Here is a 19,529-nt window from a genome sequence, read left to right as displayed (position 1 = left end):
TTCTTCTATAGTTTACCTGAATCTTGCAAAACAGCAATTTACAGTTAAAGTTGATTTGATACTGAGATCCAAATTGATTTAAAATTTATTGAATATTGTTCAGTAACACTTTGAAACACATTGCCTTGTTTTATATAAAGTTGTGCTGCTTTTGCATGGTTCATGTTAATAGCATGTTTTCTTAACTCATCCAGTACTGGTTCTGAAATAAGTTGCAGTGTTTGCTGGTCAGTTTTGAAGTGGCTGTTGATTTGCTTGGATTACATTTCTACTCTAGTTTTCTTGCTCTGTTTTTATCCTGAGTTTCATCTCTTCAATGCAGTTGCTGACATGTACAATGCATTGTGATAACAACAATTCCTGCTGTAGTTCTTTGACAGATGGTGACAATGTGGTTTCTCATTGACTTCTTTGGCTACCTCATTTGCTAGCCTTTGCGGTATCTGTGTAGAACACTGAGAGCACGACTCAACAACAGCGTTATCACTGCTGAAAGTTGAGTCATTGAATCTCAGACCTCTTCCATACTCTGCTGGTTTTATGTGCAGAGTTACAGGCATTAGGGGTTCAGACTCCCAGCAACATATGTCCAATTCTAGCCATAGATACAGTATCATACACGAGACCTGATTATCTGTACCACATGGTTGTGATCTGTAATGTACTTTGTCTACAAAAATGAGAAACTGCATTCTTTTTCCAACTAACACCTTTCTTGTAGTGGATTAACACTTACCCTGACTCCTGCCTCTCTCGCTCTACTGTCTTTCTGATCAACTGCAAGAACACTCTTCTAACTCACTGCTAATACTAAAGCCACTGAAACCTTCTGGACTAAAGGGAGAAAGTTCCAAAAGGCATCTACATGCATGCCGCTGTAGCATGTTTGGAATCCAGCTTTCAAATCACAACATTTTCAATTAAGAAGAGGAATATTACAAAACAATACGAAGTGCTCCAATCGGCAACTATCCTCTATTAATATTTCTTTTCCAATCATTCCAGACATGCTTTACCTTTACTTTATCCATATAAATGTGCAACATTGGGAACAATATTGTTAAAGTTGATGTCGCTATTTCTGAGATGTAGAAAGCTTACTTTCGACAACGAGGAATGTTTTAATTAATTTATTCATATCCATATCACAATTTCCCTAGAAAAAACACGACAATGAAAAAAATGACACGCAAGAAAGTCAATGAAAGCCACTGTTTGTTGGATTTTTATTTATTTTACTATCTTTATTTTGAGCATAATTCTGGATGGATGGATTCTGCACGTTGCCATACATCTTATGATGTATGCACATAAATTAGACAACATTATGACAGTGCAATAGTCATTTTTGGTAAATGTCCTATAATCTTTAAATTCTGAACTACTAAATTCTGTCAAAGCTGATGTTTTATGTTCTGATTCTGATACAACCTCAACTTTACTCATAGTTGAAGTTCCCATGTTGCATATTCATAACTTTTGTTTCATTCTTTTAAAAAAGAAAAAACAATTCCTTTCATCTTCTCTTTGATTTCCCATTTTAATTTCTCCTTTTTTTTGGGAACCCTTTGGTTTGTTTCCTGTGTTGTTTTCTCAAGGATGGAGACTCTGATAGTGGGGATGACTCAGATAAGAGGTCTTGTGAAGAGAGCTGGAGACTGATCACTTCCTTGAGGGAAAAGCTGCCACCCAGCAAGCTACAAACCATAGTGAGAAAGTGTGGATTACCCAGCAGTGGGAAGATAAGAGAGCAAGTTAAAATGTACCAGGTCCCTCAGCGGCGTCGCATCACCAAGGACTCCAAGTGGGTGACCATCTCCGACCTGAAAATCCAGGCTGTCAAAGAAATTTGTTATGAAGTAGCGCTCAATGACTTCCGGCAAACACGGCAGGAAATTGAGGCACTGGCCATCGTGAAGATGAAGGAGCTTTGCGCTAGCTATAGCAAGAAGGACCCCAACGAGCGGGACTCGTGGAGGGCAGTGGCTCGGGATGTTTGGGACACTGTAGGCGTTGGCGATGAGCGCATTGAGGATGTCATTGCCAATGGGGCTCGACCAGGAGCGGTTGTTATGGATGACCTGAAGGTGCACATTGATAAACTTGAGGACATCTTGCACGAGGTGAAGAAACAAAACAATATGAAAGACGAGGAGATCCGTGCTCTCAGGAACAAGATGGTCAAAATGGAAAAGGTCCTTCCGCTCATCACCCTGGAGAGCCAAGAAAAGCCTCATGTAGGCACTTCCACTTATGCTGCCACAACTCCAGGCCCTCGAGAACCAAAACCTCCTATGCCTGGAGATGATGTCGATGCACAAATAGGCCAAAGTACAGGCGATGACTCAACCCTAAAGCGAGGCCACATACGCTGGATGCGTCAAGAGCAGTTGCGCCTCAAGAACCTTCAGCAACAAGAGATCTCCAAGCAGCTCCGCCGGCAAACTGGACCACACCGCTTTATACCCCCAGAAGATCGCAAGCTACGCTTCCCCTTCAAAAGCAACCCTCAGCACCGCAATTCATGGAGCCCTGGTACTCATATCATAATAACAGATCAGCAGGTCGTTGAGCTAAAGGTGCCCAAAGAAGCTGTAGAGGAAGAAGAGGGAGAAAGCCAGGCTGGAGATGGACTGCAGTATAGAGAAATGATGGCTGCTTCACTGATCCAAGTCACTCCCCCATTGCCAAGCCCATCAGTCCAGCACAGGAGCAAAGACTTGGAGCAAGGTTTAAGCCAGGGTCACAGACACCACTATAGGAACAACCAGAACCAGCAGCCCCATGAACGAAGCCGCAGCAACTCTTTTAATCACCGCCAGCGGCCCTCTGGCTCCATGGAGTCACTGCAGCAGTCTGAAAGCAACAGGAGGCACACGCAAGCTTTCTACCAGCCCCGCCACCACCAGAGCCAGCCAGCACATCCCCAGCAACACCATCACCATCAGCCTTTCCATCATGATGGCATGGTGTATACAGATGGCAGATTCAATGGCTACCAGCAGTACCATCACACTGACCACGCTAACTATCCAATCAGCTTTCAGGCACCTCCGCGAATGCGCAGGCAAATGTCTGCTCCCAATCTAAAAGCCAGCAGAGAGACGGCAGTCTGAGTGGGAACTTGTGGAATCAGGAACTAGTTTGATAAACTTTTGGTAGGCAAACTCATTACAGATCACAACAGCTCAGAATCATGTGACTCAAACAGCTCAATCCGATTGTGACTTTTGCACTTGATCAGTGGGTTATTGGTTGATCCAAAAGCATTGTATGTATTATAAGACATTTTATCATCATTATAATATATGCCATTTTATCAGTTTTTGCTACATTGTGTGCGCTGTCATTAGCATTGGGAGAGCTGTCATAAGGAATTGAAGCCAACAGATAATAAAGGGACTTTTTTGGGGGGTGGGGGTGGGTTGTTTTGTTCTGAAGAGACACGGCATGCCCACGCTGCTCATTTTTCAGCATGTGTGACAATTCATCAATCCTGTTTTTATTTGCCAAAATTATCTTCATGGTTAAATTTCTGAGTTTACATCTTTGCCATTTTCGTATTGATTTGTCATGAATGCTTTAGCCACTACAGTACAAACACACTAAAGTGCTTATTTTCATCAAGACTTTTGTTGATATTTTAGCCCAAATTAGGAACCTAGACCCTATTTCTTTCTTTCTATTTAACATGAAACTGAATCTGTTTTCTTTGCAGTTATACATTTTGTGTTGTACCGCATCAAACATGTTCTTTTATCAATCACTATTGGCCTAGATTTGGAATCAAAACGGCAGTATGTTTGACATTTTGAAATTGATTATGGAATAAGTTGATACACTAGTCAATTACGTGACTGCCTTTTTTAATAGACTGAAATAGTGGTTTAAAGAAAGTGGTAACTACATTAATCATGTTGTGCATTTAAAATTCCTTTCCCCTCTTTTTAATTCAACACTCGTGCAAAACTGGCAACCTTCATAACTTACTCAACCAAATTAACTTTTTAGTAATAACATTTATTGCTTTTAATTTTTTTTCATTTCAAATATGTAACTGTCACATAATTGTATTTCAGTACTTTGCACTTCCTCAAGTCATTGATAATTAGTTAGTGAAGATGCTAATTTTAATGTTAAAAGTTGTTGTGTTAATTAATAATGCTATCCTCTCTCAGAATCCTGGAGTTTACTGAATACACTATCAAATGTAAGAACCACTATGCAGAAATTATAGGAGAACGACCTAACCGTAAAAGACAAAATCTATAAAATTGTATCTATTTTAAATCCACAAAATCATTTTCTGTCTCTTGCTGTATAACCCACACGCCACAAACTGATCTCTGATTCCCGTGTCATGCGGCCTTCTCTGAGTAAAGCACAGAGTTCTCCGTGTTACGATTGGATGTCCTACAGAGTGTTGTCATGGCTCCATCAGATGCGCCTTAAAAAATGTTGGAGGGAGGACAGAGACTTGAAGTATTTGCATAATGTTGTTCGAGAGAACTATCCATATTAGATTTTTATTTTATTTTTTTAAGACTTGTTTTTGCTGCATCAAATGCCACATACTGAAGAAACCCTGATAGATCTATCGGCATGATGGTCTATGAAATCAGTCTTTTGCTTCTATGCTATAGCTGATGCGTATTTGAATTAGCAGCAAGTCTGCATGTCAATCTGTCTTTTCCTTTATGCATTTTATAGCTTTAAAAGAACCCATTAGTTGTAACATTCATGTTCCAGATGGCCTTTAAATGCTTTTAGAGGAACAGTGGCACTCCGCAGCATGAAAGAGACTGTTGACGACGATACAAATGTTCAGCTTTTTCTGTGTTTCTGTGTTTTATACTAATACTTTTGACAGTATATATTCTGCCGTACTATGCTGTAACAAAAACCAAATGATAGAATGACATATGCAAGTCCAGTTCTCCATCTTACGCCTCATGTCTTTGACTATCTTTGTATGCGATAGCCTACATTTCTTCATCCCTCATAAATGCTCCATTAAATAATGTTATTTAAAGTATGCACTGGTGCTGGTGGTGACCAGGTAAGCTGGAAAGTATAAAACATCAAATGTACTGTTCTCATGAAATATACATATGTCTGTGTTAGGGCGCAACTTAGAATGTCTGTTGAGTGTTTTACATCTGTTTTTTTGAATCTGCAATATCAAGTGCCTCATTGTGGCTGTTTACCAAGTTGTGTTACTTCTTAATCAAGCACTTTGTGCAAACATACAGTGCATAGGTGAACAAGACAAGGATATACTGAATCCCTGTGTAGCGTTTTCAAAATATGACTGAAATAAAATGACCTGATCAAAGTACACTCATTTGTTACATATGGTTGGTATCTGTTTTTCACTGCCAAATAACCAGTTTAGGGACAGAATCAGATCTCTGTACGTGAGCACTACACAGGAGTGTCCTTGTGAGACACTTTAGGAAACACCTCAGGTGAGGTTAAAGGCTTTGTAAATGCTTGAATTAATAAAGTTTAAATTATAATTTCTAAAACATTACATTTAAAGCCATCCATCTACAGACTTGTACCCATATACGATGCAAAAAAGCCTTATTAGCCATTTCTTATTACCGTTATTTAATACTGCATCATGACAATGTCACACTTATACTTGCAACATGGGATGGGTGGTGATGAAAGTTGGATTAGTTGGCATTTACCTCATTCCATGATCATGATTTTAAGCATTGTAATGGTACATTATGGTACACACTGTTACAACAGCAGCTTCATGCAGATGACTACATTCAGTAAAAATTGCTTCCTGGATTTCCAATTGTTTTTGAATGGAGATAATTCAGCTTGTTGGCAGGATTTCAGCAGGGAGGAGGTTAATGACAAATGAAAAGGCTGCATTGTCTTCCCAGAAGACACTGAACAAACAGGATGAGGTCACCGGGACCACAGCCTGTCCTGCTCTGATGATGATGGCGCCCCTCATTGGATTACAGTTGACTCAGCTTCTACCAGCAGCACCTGTCCTCTTCCATCCATTCCAGCTTTTTCCAACATATTTCATTGTGTCAAGTTATATTCCCAGAAACTTTTTATACTAATGTTAGAAGAAAGTTTTTTCAAAAGGTGAAAGTTTTTCGTTCATTGCATTGGCTCAAGAATTGGGCTACCCAATTCATTTTTGTTGAAAGTAGAAATTATAATAGTTTTTTTTGACCAAAACAATGACATTTTTTTCCAGATTTTTAGTTATGGATTATGTCTTATGTATATTATTACACATTTTAGGACATTTTGAACCCGTCGTCATGTCTTTGTTCATACATCCAGCTGCATGTGTATATATCCATGTGTCATTTGGACCAGTAACCAAAGGGTTCAGTACTTTTCTTTAATGTATCAATAAAACTGGTAGTATTGACTGTCAAAGTGAAGACTAGTGTATTTTGGCTAGCTAAGTTCACCGGTTGTTGCGGCTGATGGAGAATTGTCCATGTTCTCTTCCTTCGTCCCTGTGTGTTGGTGTCCAGGTGTACGAGAGCAAATTGCAGGAACTTCAGAAACAGGTGGAGACCATTTCTCTGGTCTCTGAGACGCCTGATGAAGAAGAGTTGGAGGAGGATGAGGAGGAAGAGGAAGGTGTGTAGTGCAAATCTTCTGTCCTGCAGATATTTATTTACTTCATGTCTTTAAGCCCAATACATATACCGGTAGTTTATACATATCTATATTTAATATATAAAATTATATAACCTAATAATGCACTGAATTCTTTTCTTCCACACTCCTATCCAGAGCCTAAACTTCTGGGATGTGCGTATAGTATTTCTTGTTTTATAGAAGAATGTAATATCAACTTCATTAAAATGTGTTAATATTGCCATACTAATTACTCATTCAATGTATTAAGTGAAACTAGTCGAAGTATCCTCTAAAATAAAACATACTACCAATGATAAAACAGTTTACTTTTACTCTAAAGGACCATACTTATAGTTTTTCATGTTTTATTCTGTTTTATTCGTGTTTTTTTCTGTGTCTGACTTGATTGATGATAAAAACCTAATTTGCTCCTATGTCGTTAAACATTGATTTCACCCAACCTTTAAAGACATCAAAATGATTAACTTCGACTCTTTATGCTTTTCGAGTTATCTCATCCATCAAGGTGACGTGTTTAGTCAAGATAAAACTATTCCCTGGAATATAGTTGTTAATCCAGCTGAGAGCAATAGCAGGTTCTAATCCTGTGTTTTGCATTTTGGTGATGGGGTAAACTTTTCTTTGCATTTGGTTGGTTGACTGACTGTGTCCCCTCCCCGTTTGTATTCTGGGTTTTATTTTCCTCAAGCAGTGCTTGTGGATGTACCGTAATGCTTTTGTGCAGCTGACTATAAATTCTGATCTTGGAGGTGCCTGAACACATCATCAAAGAAAGATTTTCAGCACAGGCACTACTTGCAAGAAATATTGACTCAAAATACACCATATTCCACATGATGGATTACCTATAATTACAGGCATTAATGTAAAGTGTGTTTGTAATTTGACAAAATAAGTAAAACCACTGGTATGGTCCTTTTTGGTTATATTGGTCCTTTTTGGTTATATGTACACTAACTGTGTGTATGTACATGTTAACATCACCTGTGTCTCCTCTTTCCCTGCAGTGCCGTGGACTCAGCACGAGTTTGATTTGGCTCAGTGGGCTTTCAGGAAGTGGAGGTACCATCAGTTTACCTCCCTCCGTGACCAGCTGTGGGGGAACGCCGTCTACCTGAAGGAGGCCAACGCCATTAGTGTAGAGCTAAAGAAGAAAGTAAGCAAGGGGGGAGATGAATAAAACGTGTGTGCGCAGGATGATGTAAAATAGTGATCCTAAGTGTGGTTGCCCTCAAATCTTGTACTCGCCTGGCAGCCACATTTACAGAAGCGAATCACCCTCATAGCCATTGAACATCAAGGTTCTGAGATGTTCAGCTGTGAAGCTACATGAAGGCGTGATTATGTCATGCTAGTGATTTATTTATCTGGTCACTCATTTTAAAACACAATGTGTTTGTGCAGAAGGCACAGAGCGCGGTGTTGACCCATTGTCACTTAGAGAAATTGGATTTGTTGTGAATCAAAAGCTGGTCTGCGATAGTCCACCTTCTCCACTAGTAGACCAGTGTGATTTATCTTTCCGTCGCGGTGCGCAACATGATTTTCAGAGGATTGTTTTTATTTTTTATCCTTTGGGTTCTGTCTATAATTTATATCCAGTGTTGTTAATTGGTTTAGCATTTTAAAGGATTGAGGATGATTGAGAGTGAGCATTTTGCCCCCAGAGGATGCTGGGAAAAGAGAGCCCACAAAATGGAGGGAAGTATGAATATGTTGATCGTTCAACCTTGGTATGTCTGCTGTTAGTCAAAACCATGCCAGGAAGACTCTTGAGTCTTGTAATTGACAAACGATCTTGAATAAAGGTTGAGAGCTTTAGGTCACGATGCTTCAAGTCAGGATGGATTCTGAGGCCCTTTTGACTTGGCGTGATGTTTTTTTTATACTCTTTGTTTATTCTTCCCTTTCCACCCACCTCTCCCATCCTTCAGGTCCAGTTCCAGTTTGTCTTGCTGACAGACACCCAGTACTCTCCAGTACCCCCTGAGCTCTTGTCCCCAGAGTCAGAGAGAGAGCGTGACTCCAGGCCTTTCCCCCGCACCGTGGTGGCCGTAGAAGTTCAGGACTTGAAGAATGGAGCCACGCACTACTGGTCCCTCAATAAACTCAAGTAATGCCATCTTCATACCAAAATCCAGTCCTGGTTTTAGTCAGATGCGTTTAGTATTTAAATACATAGCTAGTGAAAGTGCAGCATGTCATCTATTATGCACGTTTTGTTTAAGAAATCATCATCAGTCACTACAGTCTGTTGTCACATCTTTTCTCATGCCTTCAGTACCAGAAAGACTTGTACAAAAAGTACAATGAATTGAATGAATGAGCCGGACATCTCTACATCTCCTCCCTCCATCCATTAGGTGTGCCGTGTATTCTCTTGCTGCCTCTCATTAATGTTAAGTGCACTGTACTTTGTTGTCATTTGCAGACAGAGGCTGGAACAGATGAGAGAGATGTACGACCGTGCTGGAGAAATGGCCTCCACAAACCAGGAGGACTGCGATGGCACTATGACCGGAAATGACCCCTTCTACGATCGCTTTCATTGGTTTAAACTTGTGGGGAGGTACGTAACGCAATTACAGAAAAAGTACAGACGATACTGCATAACGTTACTGTAGTTTGCCACCAAACATCCTGTTTGAATACTGTTTGTTGTGCTGCTTGTTTCTAAAACGTTTTGTTTTTGAAGCTGTATGTGAAACGGGTTCATGCATTTCCTTCTGTTCCATTTTTCACTTTCATGGTCAGATTATGTTTGACGGATCATTTTTTTCTGTCATTAGTCATGTGTATCAGTGCTATCACATGTTTTGGAATCATTTACGGTATGTTTGGTTTTATTTTGTTGCTCATCTTTCACTGTATATTTTGTTCTGTTTATAATTTGATGTTACATTTGTGACTGTATTTGGTGTTCTTAATTTCATGTCACTTATACTCAGTGTTTCTTTGTGTATTTGTTCATTTTATTTGACATGTTTTATGTTGGTTTTTTTTTATCATAAATTGTGTCATTGTCATGTATCTGTTGTGTTATTTTGCGGTGTCTGTTGCCATTCTCATGTTGATATCCCTTCCAGTCCAAAAGCTTGTTAACAACATAGTGAATTTAGATAAAGTGGGAATTTGTAGCATTTTGTATTTGATCCTCTTGTGCCGGCATATATTAGAAGATTTATATGTAAATCCTTTTAAAGTGGTATTTCATTTTAGTTTCTATAAATTGCTGCAACACCTTGCAGCTTATTGTAATACCAGCTCTTTATTAAATGAGTCATTCTGTTGCATTTGCAGAAGCTTAAAAAAATACAATTCTCAATTTTATTTGGTTTAGCTGACTCGACTAACCACGAGGTAGAAGAAAGTAAGCGTGTGCCATCTTTACGAATCAATGTATGGCTACTGTGTTTGATTACTTTGCAACTCAAATGTTACAAAAAATGTTCATATTTTATTTGTTGTAGGAAACTACCAAACAACATGCCATTTGTGAGAAAACAATGTCAAAGTGAAATATCACATCTTCGACTTGATGAAGTCTCTTTAACGCTTCTATTACTCCATTGTTACCTTTCCTTGGTTCTTGCCACTGTTCCCCAAACTACCAACCCGCTCAGCGCTCCCATCTTCCACGGTTGTGTTAATGAGCACCTGGTTGACCGCACCCCCTCGCCGACCTTCTCCACCACCGACTCCGAGATCACAGAGCTGGCGGACGAGCGACAGAGCGAGATGTCCGACTTTATTGATGATGAGGCTTTTGTGGACGACACCAGCTCAGACGCCGGCACCGAAGAGGGCTCCGACATCTTCAGTGACGGCCAGGATCCCTTCTATGACCGCTCCCCCTGGTTTATCCTGGTGGGAAGGTTGGTGACTGTGCAGTTGGCATTACCGCATCCTCCACACACAGGCTGGAACAGGAGATTGGGCGGATGGTGGCTTGGTTTAGGGTTTATTTTTAAATACACACATGTAGTAATAATACAAGGGGGGGGGGAGAGATTAGTGAGTGCAGGCTAGAAAACACTTCCTGTAAAAAGTATGAAAGAAAACTCATGTAAATGGATGAATTCATTCAGTGCAGTGAATGTCTATGGAGATGTTAAAATAGATGGACGGACTAATATGTTTAAGTATGTAAGATATAAAATATCATTTAACATATTATCTCGGTAGCTGGCAATTCAGAGTCTTAAGAAATGTGAGCCAACACTAGAAGCACATCCCTCCTTGGTGAAAGAATGTTTTCAGAATCAGATCATGTATTCATAGCGGCTTTGCAGAGATAAATTGGACCATTTTTTAATTGAATATGATTAGTCATGCTTCTGTGCGCACAGGCCTGCTTTGTATGAGTTACTTTAGACTGTTCCCAAAAATTGAAAAGCCACCATCCTTTTTTTTTTTCTCCACCGCCTACCAGCGTGATGTCTCATCCCCCGCCACCATCACAGTGCTGACTGTATTAACTCCCATCTGTGTGTGAACTCCATGTATTTGCTGTGTCTAAGTTGATTAGTTGTCATGTTATTTTATTGTTAAATCCGTTAAACCTTTTTGTGTTTTTGTTTGTATTATTTAATTTATTGCATAAACATTTGTTTGTATAACCTTGTTTGTTTTAACATTGCTTTTGGAAATTATTGTAGATAATATTAACTCGCTGGTAACTCGCTGGTTGACAGTCACATAATAATGCTTTATTAGTGTTTTAATTGTCATTGTCAAGACGAAATAATATGCTGCAGTAGCATTTGAAATCACAGCACACGTACCAATTGCATCAGCGCCGTAAACGTCATCGCTGAGTAATGGACGACGTCTGCCAATCTTTGATAAATGCCGGCTGCAAGCCGACCAGACTCTGAACAGCCGTACCTCAGCCAGCCCGTCACTGTGACTTCAGAGATTCTACAGATTGATATCTTTACTCCGCCTTAGCCTTGAGTCTCTTAGAAGAGGGAGAGGGGCAAAACAAATCAAGCCCTTCAGAACAAAGTGTCAGTGAGTGTGTGTGAGTTAGAGACCAACATGCAAATAATACGACACAATAAACTACTTTCTTTACAGCCTTTACTGCTGAACCCCAGGTGATCTGTCATCACCCCATCGTGCATTAAAAAATAAAGTGGATGGTTGAAACTGTTTCTGATTTCAGTGCTCTGGAGCCATTATGATTCATGTTCACTTTTTTTTTTCTTTGTTTTGTTTTGGCTCTTTCCTTAACATAATTGTCACTAATGTTTTACTGCATGGTATAGTGGTCATTAATATATGCTATTGTATGCTGGATAATGTAGCGCTATCAGAAAATAGTCTCTCTGTGACAACTGATATCTTTGAATAAGTAGATATCTAATTTGCGTTTAATTGGCTGATATGTACAGATTATAAAGTTTTCTGGATCCAAAGACGGCTGTTGTTTCACGCTGCACCAGAATCAGGTTTTCATGTCTCTCTCGTCCCCGCTACTCTCAGAGCGTTCGTGTACCTGAGCAACCTGCTGTACCCTGTGCCACTGGTGCACCGTGTTGCCATAGTAACAGAGAAGGGCGAGGTGCGTGGTTTCCTGCGTGTGGGGGTCCAGGCTATAGCCGGTGAGTAATTAATGAGGCTGTTCCTCATGCGCAGGCTACATCCTGCTCATCAGTCATTTGTGTGATATTGTCTTGTGAAGCAGACTAGTTTTTTTTAATATTTAGATCCCAAAATATATTGAATCCAAATCAAATGGCAAGATAAATAGTTCCAACTTTTATTTAGATTTCATTGTGAGGACATTTTGAAAAGCCACAGATCTGGTGGCAGAGAGAGGATCCCCTTAGATTCTGTGTGTGTTCCTTTTGTTGTGCTTCGGCAGCTGAAGTCAGCTATGCCTGAGATTAATCCTGATAAAAGTATGGTTTGTCTCTTTGTAGCTGATGAGGAGGCCCCAGACTACGGGTCAGGAGTGAGACAGTCGGGAACCGCCAAGATCTCCTTTGATGATGAGTATTTCAAAAAGGTGAGCCCAGAGTCGCATGAAAGTAGTTTTTAACTTGAAGACACACTTTTATTTTTCTCTGTGAGGGAGTTGGTGTATAGTAATGGGTTAAAACGAGGAGGTTTTATACTGTTTATTCTATTTATTAAAAACGAATATGCATAAGAAATGGCAAATTGTCAGCCTTAATCCTTATTCCATCCAATGTGGCACAATAATATATAAATGCATTTACAGGGGGAGATTAGTTTATTCCTTTTTCTCGCTGACTAATGTCTCCCTACTTTTGCATCATTCTCCTTTTCAACCAATCAGAATGACTTTTCTTCCACGGTTATGACCCACTCCGGCTTGTCCATGGAAGAGCTGCGCATTGTGGAGGGTCAGGGCCAGAGTTCAGAGGTCACCACACCCTCGGAGGAGCTCAACAGAATCAATGACATGGGTACGACCGCCAGACCTTCACCTCGCCGCTCGTAAATTTCGACCTCTCAGCCTAAAGGGACACACACTTGGCAGATGGTCCCGTTGAATGCAAAGGAGGGCTTCAATTGTATAGTCATGGAAATAAGACTGACGCTGTTTTTCCTTACTTTGTGAAGGAATGTCTCTACAAATCACAAGCTGGATAATATGCGGAAAGCAGTCTGATTGTATTGTGCAGAGCTTAGAATTCATATGCAGATTGATATCGCAGGTGCGGCTCATTTTCAATAGATCTCAACTTAAGTCCTCCTAACCTTCCCCTGTGTTTTCTTCAGACCTCAAGCTTGGTAACATCGCAGACACCAAGCTGAGTTGTGGTGATGGTCTGGCAGGCCAGCTGGAGGTGGGCAGCATCTTTACCTTCCGTGTTACTGTGCTCCAGGCCAGTGGCGTCCCGCCAGAGTACGCAGATATCTTCTGCCAATTCAAGTAAGTCCACAATCATCAAAAGTAGAGTTTGTGAAAAGTAAATCTCAATATCAAAGCTGTACAGTTAAGAGAGCTTTACCGAGGGAGAAACTGATAAATAGCAATAGTATTACTGAAGTATAATTAATTTACATGTCATTTTCTGACTCTTTAGGTTTGAAAGTAGTTTGATTTTAGTTCACAAATCAAATCGACAATTGATACAGCTTCATCTTTAATATTTAAATAAATATTCACCATGCCAATAGACAATAAGAACTACAAGTTCTAGCTCAATCTCAAGTGACACACTGACACTCATTCATCTTGCTTTCCATAGTTTCCTGCATCGTCATGATGAGGCTTTTTCCACTGAGCCTCTGAAGAACACTGGCAAAGGAGCTCCTCTGGGCTTCTACCACGTCCAGAATGTGAGGACACACACACACACACACGCACACACATGCGCACACACACACACACACACACACACACACACACACACACACACACACACACATTAACAACTCTTATGTTGATTCATTTTACCCCCCCCCCCCCCTCCCCTTTTTGACTGCAGGTTTCAGTTGAGGTCACAGAGTCCTTCATTGAGTACATCAAGACCAAGCCCATTGTGTTTGAAGTGTTCGGCCACTACCAGCAGCACCCGCTGCATTTTCATGGCCAGGAACTGATTAGGTTGGTGTGGTTACTAAAGACATGCTTCTGTAGAGATTCATCTGTATTACTTTAAAAAAACATTTGTTGTTATGCTGTAATTATTCACATTTGGTACACCAGATAGATTTAGTAAGCATTGGTTTCTGTATTAGAGGTTAATTGTACATTTATTTTAACAGTCCTCCAACACCGTCGAGGAAATACTACCCTATTCCCATGCCTCTGTCTAAACCAGGTAAGGATTTTAATGTCCTCACACCACGTACTGTAACAGCAATTTGCTCTGCACCTGTCGCCATCATTTCAGCATATTTCTGCTGTGCGTTATGGTTATATCAGCATGACTCATATTTCCTTCCACTTTTTCATTCCTCGCTTCCTTTGGATTTTTTTTCTTCTCTTATTTAATCACTCTCACACCATCCATAATCCTCTTACCCAACTCCATCCTCCCTCTTCCACGTTTCCTTTTTCACACGCCCCCTCCAATCTTTCTCACCATTCGTACAATATTATACACTGAAACCCCCAGACCATACCCGTAAGATAGAGTTAGTCCGCTACCTGATGAGTGGCTATGTGAACGTCAAAGTGCTGGACACGCTGTCCGAGCACGCCAACGCCCTGGCCTCCACTGCCGTGGCCAGTCTGGAGGATGAGGCTGACCAGCTCCCTCACTTCATCTTCCTCCCAGTGCCCAATGACCCTGTGCTAATTGTGCCCAGGCACCATGGTTGGTACAGCGGACCCTGTAGTAGCTAAGGCATTAGATGCACCTGTGTTGTAGTGATTAGACTAGTGTGTGCTTTGCTCATGTGGTACTCTGTACTGCAGGCAGTAGCACCACAAAGCTCTGCAGTGGTTATGTGTGCTGCACCTCGCTGCAGGTCTATTTAGGTCCAGTCAGCTCAGTATTTATCATAATCATAGAGGATTACTGACAGACAGTAATATTCACAGCATAAATCGGAATCCAGAGGCTTAAGCCATTACAGGTTCAGCTGTAGTCCAATTACGATAGTTCTCATGTTCATTTCAACAATATTGAACACAAATGAATGAAGCTGTGTGCTTCAGAGATTAGCCTGTTTCAACAGGAACATAATCCTGACGTGTCAGACAGCAGGGTGTGGTGTAATCTGTGATTTAGCTCCTTATAGCATCTCAGTATGTGCAACTGTTGGGTTTGAATGTGTCCTATTGCCTGTTTTTTGTGTCCATCTTATTTCAGCAATAACGGACTTAATGATTAACACGTCCTTTAAGTATTGGTATTACAGAATATGTGTGGGCTGAATGCTCAGTCCAGGGTCAGCAGTGTGTTCACATCACATCCAGCCTCCATTTAGTAATACAATCAATATAGTTAACATCTATCACTTATTTTCATTCATCCCCTCTGAAATTAATACAGAGCTTATGTGTGTGTGTATTTCAGTTCCAGCTACCAAGTTGAACACCATCACCAAGTCCAACCTGGGTCAATGCTGCAGCAAGTACGACCTGCTGGTCTGGTTTGAGATCAGTGAACTGGAGCCCACCGGAGAGTGAGTGTTCGTCTTATATTCACACACAGTTTCCTTTTTAAAAAGACGCATGATGTGAGATTGTGTCGTTTCAACTTAAAACATTTTTGGTGCGTTTCCGCATAAGAAATGTTTATGCTTCCAAAAAAAGTAAACGAGACATTATAATTGGTAAGTATGACATAAGAAGTATGACCTCCCTCCTTCCACAGGTACATCCCAGCTGTAGTGGATCACAGTGGAGGACTGGCCTGCAATGGCACCTACCTACTGCACCAGGTACCGGAGATCTACACAAGTCCTACTAATCACACTGATCACACATTTTATAAAGTCAGTTGCAATGCTCACACGCACAAAAGCAAAGGGAACGTCATAATTCCGTTCTTGTAATCCAGTAAATAATCGTTCTTCTTTACAAGAAACAGCGAGAAGCTTAATTTAGTTCCAGCTGTGTCTACTATGATCCTAAGCTCCTGTCATGTGTGTGCTGCAGGGCATCCAGCGGAGGATCACTGTGACTCTCATCCACGAGAAGGGAAGCGAGCTCCACTGGAAGGACGTTCGCGAGCTTGTAGTGGGTGAGCATTGGGTGTCACTCGTTCAGCAAACGCGCACCAGAGACACAAAACACTGCTGTTTCACATGAGAGGAGAAGAGCTGTTGCTGCATGATTGTTTCCTTATTCACACAGCAGAATCAGTTGATACCCTGACCATATCATTCAACTGCTTATATTGTCTCTAAGGAAGTTTGAGAGGCAGCAGTGGAAATATTGGTCATAATTCCATTTTTAGTAGTTGTGTCTGTTTCGCCTCAGGCCGCCTCTCTCTTTAAGTAGTTCATACTGTGGCTGTAGCTGATGGATGAAATAATTACATTTTACACTTTGAGCTGCTGACATTTTGATCCAGAGAGGCTTGTGAATAAACGGGCATGTGTGTCTGGACACTGTGACAACATGGCTATTACACTACACTGTGGCTGAGTTCATATACAAGGCATTTTTAATCCATGACAAGATGTTGATGGTGTGCTGCTGTGTCCCATCAGGTCGGATCCGAAGCAAGACTGAAGTGGACGAAAGCGCTGCTGATGCTGTCCTGTCCCTCAACATCATTTCTGCCAAGAACATCAAGTCGTCCCACAACTCCAACAGGTAGCCCACTGTACTTAATAAACCGCACCGCATTCTGTACATTCACTGGGCACAACAGTTCAAGGTGTATATGGATGTATTGGTGCTAATATGTTTGGTGCTGACATTCAGCCTGTTAGTCCAAGCCTTAACCTCAAACACATTTTTTCTTAATACAGAAAATATCAACTCGATTATAATGTCCATTTGTTCATTATTGCCAGATGTTGTCAGTTACAGTTTGTAAACAGTATCAGGCAACATCTGTGTGTGTGTGTTGTTGTCGTAAAGAAAGCTGACTGCTCAGTGAAATCATTGCATGACCATTTCCATTTTCACTGCTGTTGATCTTCCTATTAATTTGCTCCCTTGTCTCTGTTGCCTGACTCTGTGTGCTTCTCTCTTTTTGTCTGTGCACTCGCTCTCTCTCCTCCTGCTGCGGCTGGACTCTTGATTGTGCTCAGGCTTTCTATTGATAAGGATATTGATAGGTACCAGTGACCAGAGAACATAAGGCTCCTTCTGTGAAAGATCTTTATGCGTCTCTTTAGTCCTATAGATTCATAGGAATAACTTCTCCACAGTTTGTGTTTTTGTTGGCATGTTGCATTAGGTCTGCCTTTTATTTTCGTCAATATTTAGCATCTGAAAGAACGAATCTCATTCCAACTTATTTATGGACAAGTAAAGGCAATCTTACATGCAAATGCAAAACCCTTTTTTTGTATTAGTTTGTATCACAGTATGTTGGTCTTGTGTGGCACCCAGACTCCAAATGAATGCTTTCTTCTCAGCTGTCATTCACTGTGTGCGTCATAGCTCAATAACAACCAAGGCCATTGAGGCACCAACAGGGCAGCTCTGGCTCTCAGTCTGTAGGTAGCAGTGCCCCCTGCTGCCAAAGACAGGAACAGTGTAACTATCATTTGTATCGTGGCGTAAACATGATATGCAGAACATATAAACTTTATATTCTGCTTGCCGCTGTTTGGGTCACACACACACACACACACACACAGCTCGCTGCACTCGCCACAGCACCTGACACTGTTAACTGCTGTGGCTTCTGATCTAGTTGTGTCTATTGTCGAGCTCTCACCTCAATGTGCTTCCTCACATCTTGTCGTGACTAATAGGATAAGTGTGAGGGCCACTTCAGCCACTGCACAATGTATACTGTCATAGTTGTATTCATCACATCAATTACAGAATGATATCTGACACACTGTGGTTATTTGTAAAATGTGTCTGGTTTGTTTCTTTGTAGTAAGTCTAGATCCTACACACACTGTTGTTAAAGCACCGTCTAGGACTTTACAGAAAATAACGCGTTCATTTCTCTGTAATTTTGTTTATAAGTGAATATGTTTTGGGGTTTTCCCCTTCAGGACTTTTTACCGCTTCGAGGCAGTGTGGGACAGCTCCCTGCACAACTCCCTCCTGCTTAACCGAGTCACTCCTTATGGAGAGAAGATCTACATGACCCTGTCTGCATACCTGGAGGTCAGTCATTGCTCTTCTGTGTTTTACCTTTTTGCATTGAGCTCTAGCTTTTACCTCTCTGTATGTCAATGTATCGAACATCTTCACTTTGTCTCCTCTTCACAGCTGGACCATTGCATCCAGCCTGCTATTATTACCAAAGACATCTGCATGGTCTTCTACTCCCGAGACGCAAAGATCTCCCCTCCCCGGTCCCTCAGGAACCTCTTTGGGAGTGGATACTCTAAATCCCCTGACTGGTAAGACTTCAGACTGCCATGCTGTGACAGCTGGATCATGTAATATATCTAGTCCTCTTAAAATGGAATTTCCTCTGCTACATTACAGCAATCGAGTCACTGGCATCTACGAGCTGAGCTTGTGCAAGATGTCTGACTCTGGAAGCCCAGGTGAGCAGACTACGTCAAGAAATGTTTTAAGACAAGCCGCCCAGTCTATCAAGATTCCTCTGAGAGCTTTGTCCTGATGTGTAATTTTGTCCTGAACAGGGATGCAGCGGAGGAGGAGAAAGATTCTGGACACATCGGTGGCTTATGTGCGTGGAGAGGAAAACCTGGCCGGCTGGAGGCCCAGAGGAGACAGTCTCATCCTGGAGCACCAATGGGAGCTGGAGAAAATGGAGCAGCTGCATGAGGTGGGTCACACTCACCTGCAATCTTACATAAAAAAAAAAAAAACCTCTTTGACCCCTTTTTTGACCTGACAAAGCTTTCACTTATCTCCCCACTGTGTCCTTGTCTAATATCCCACTGAGAGAAAAAATACTCACTTTCCTCATACAACCTTTCATCCATCATCACGATGGAACTGAAGCCTACCTAACCTCGCCCCTGTCGTTCATCCAGGTGGAGAAGACCCGTCACCTGCTTCTGCTGAAGGAGAAGCTGGGAGACGATGCTCCCCTGGGAACAGCTCCCACCCCCAAGTCCCTGAGCGAGTTGCTATCCCCGAGCATGAGCACGGGCAGCCTGTCCACCTCCACCTCAATCTCCTCGCAGATCTCCAGCACCACCTTTGAAAGCGCCATCACGCCGAGCGAGAGCAGCGGTTATGACTCGGCCGACATCGAGAGCCTGGTGGATCGTGAGAAGGAGCTGGCCACTAAGGTAAGAGTAACTCGATGTGATGATTTATTCTTTGC

The 19,529-nt window shown here is 41.4% G+C and overlaps 1 protein-coding gene across 7 annotated transcripts in view; it reads left to right on the top strand.

Annotated features, from left to right (window-relative positions):
- The window catches only part of kif1b (kinesin family member 1B), a 56,523-nt gene that overhangs the window by 31,053 nt on the left and 5,941 nt on the right, over positions 1-19,529 (top strand). For 2 of the 7 annotated variants that reach the window (XM_079273179.1, XM_079273177.1), the window contains 22 exons: positions 6,522-6,630; positions 6,787-6,804; positions 7,662-7,810; positions 8,589-8,767; positions 9,086-9,223; positions 10,278-10,529; positions 12,142-12,260; positions 12,582-12,667; positions 12,962-13,091; positions 13,408-13,561; positions 13,881-13,971; positions 14,121-14,239; positions 14,401-14,456; positions 15,660-15,768; positions 15,960-16,026; positions 16,244-16,328; positions 16,801-16,906; positions 18,274-18,388; positions 18,494-18,627; positions 18,716-18,777; positions 18,877-19,022; positions 19,234-19,494. In XM_079273179.1, coding sequence (XP_079129305.1) covers positions 6,522-6,630; positions 6,787-6,804; positions 7,662-7,810; positions 8,589-8,767; positions 9,086-9,223; positions 10,278-10,529; positions 12,142-12,260; positions 12,582-12,667; positions 12,962-13,091; positions 13,408-13,561; positions 13,881-13,971; positions 14,121-14,239; positions 14,401-14,456; positions 15,660-15,768; positions 15,960-16,026; positions 16,244-16,328; positions 16,801-16,906; positions 18,274-18,388; positions 18,494-18,627; positions 18,716-18,777; positions 18,877-19,022; positions 19,234-19,494 — 2,685 coding nt within the window. Of the gene's footprint in view, positions 1-1,598; positions 3,396-6,521; positions 6,631-6,786; positions 6,805-7,661; positions 7,811-8,588; positions 8,768-9,085; positions 9,224-10,277; positions 10,530-12,141; positions 12,261-12,581; positions 12,668-12,961; positions 13,092-13,407; positions 13,562-13,880; positions 13,972-14,120; positions 14,240-14,400; positions 14,457-15,659; positions 15,769-15,959; positions 16,027-16,243; positions 16,329-16,800; positions 16,907-18,273; positions 18,389-18,493; positions 18,628-18,715; positions 18,778-18,876; positions 19,023-19,233; positions 19,495-19,529 lie in introns of those variants that run through there. The other 5 variants (XM_079273180.1, XM_079273178.1, XM_079273181.1 and 2 more) reach the window with 4 other exon arrangements.

This window comes from Melanostigma gelatinosum (assembly GCF_949748355.1).
Source record: "Melanostigma gelatinosum genome assembly, chromosome: 8".
Taxonomy (NCBI): domain Eukaryota; kingdom Metazoa; phylum Chordata; class Actinopteri; order Perciformes; family Zoarcidae; genus Melanostigma; species Melanostigma gelatinosum.
Note: the sequence above shows the minus strand (reverse complement) of the source record. Positions and strands in the feature narration are given on the sequence as shown.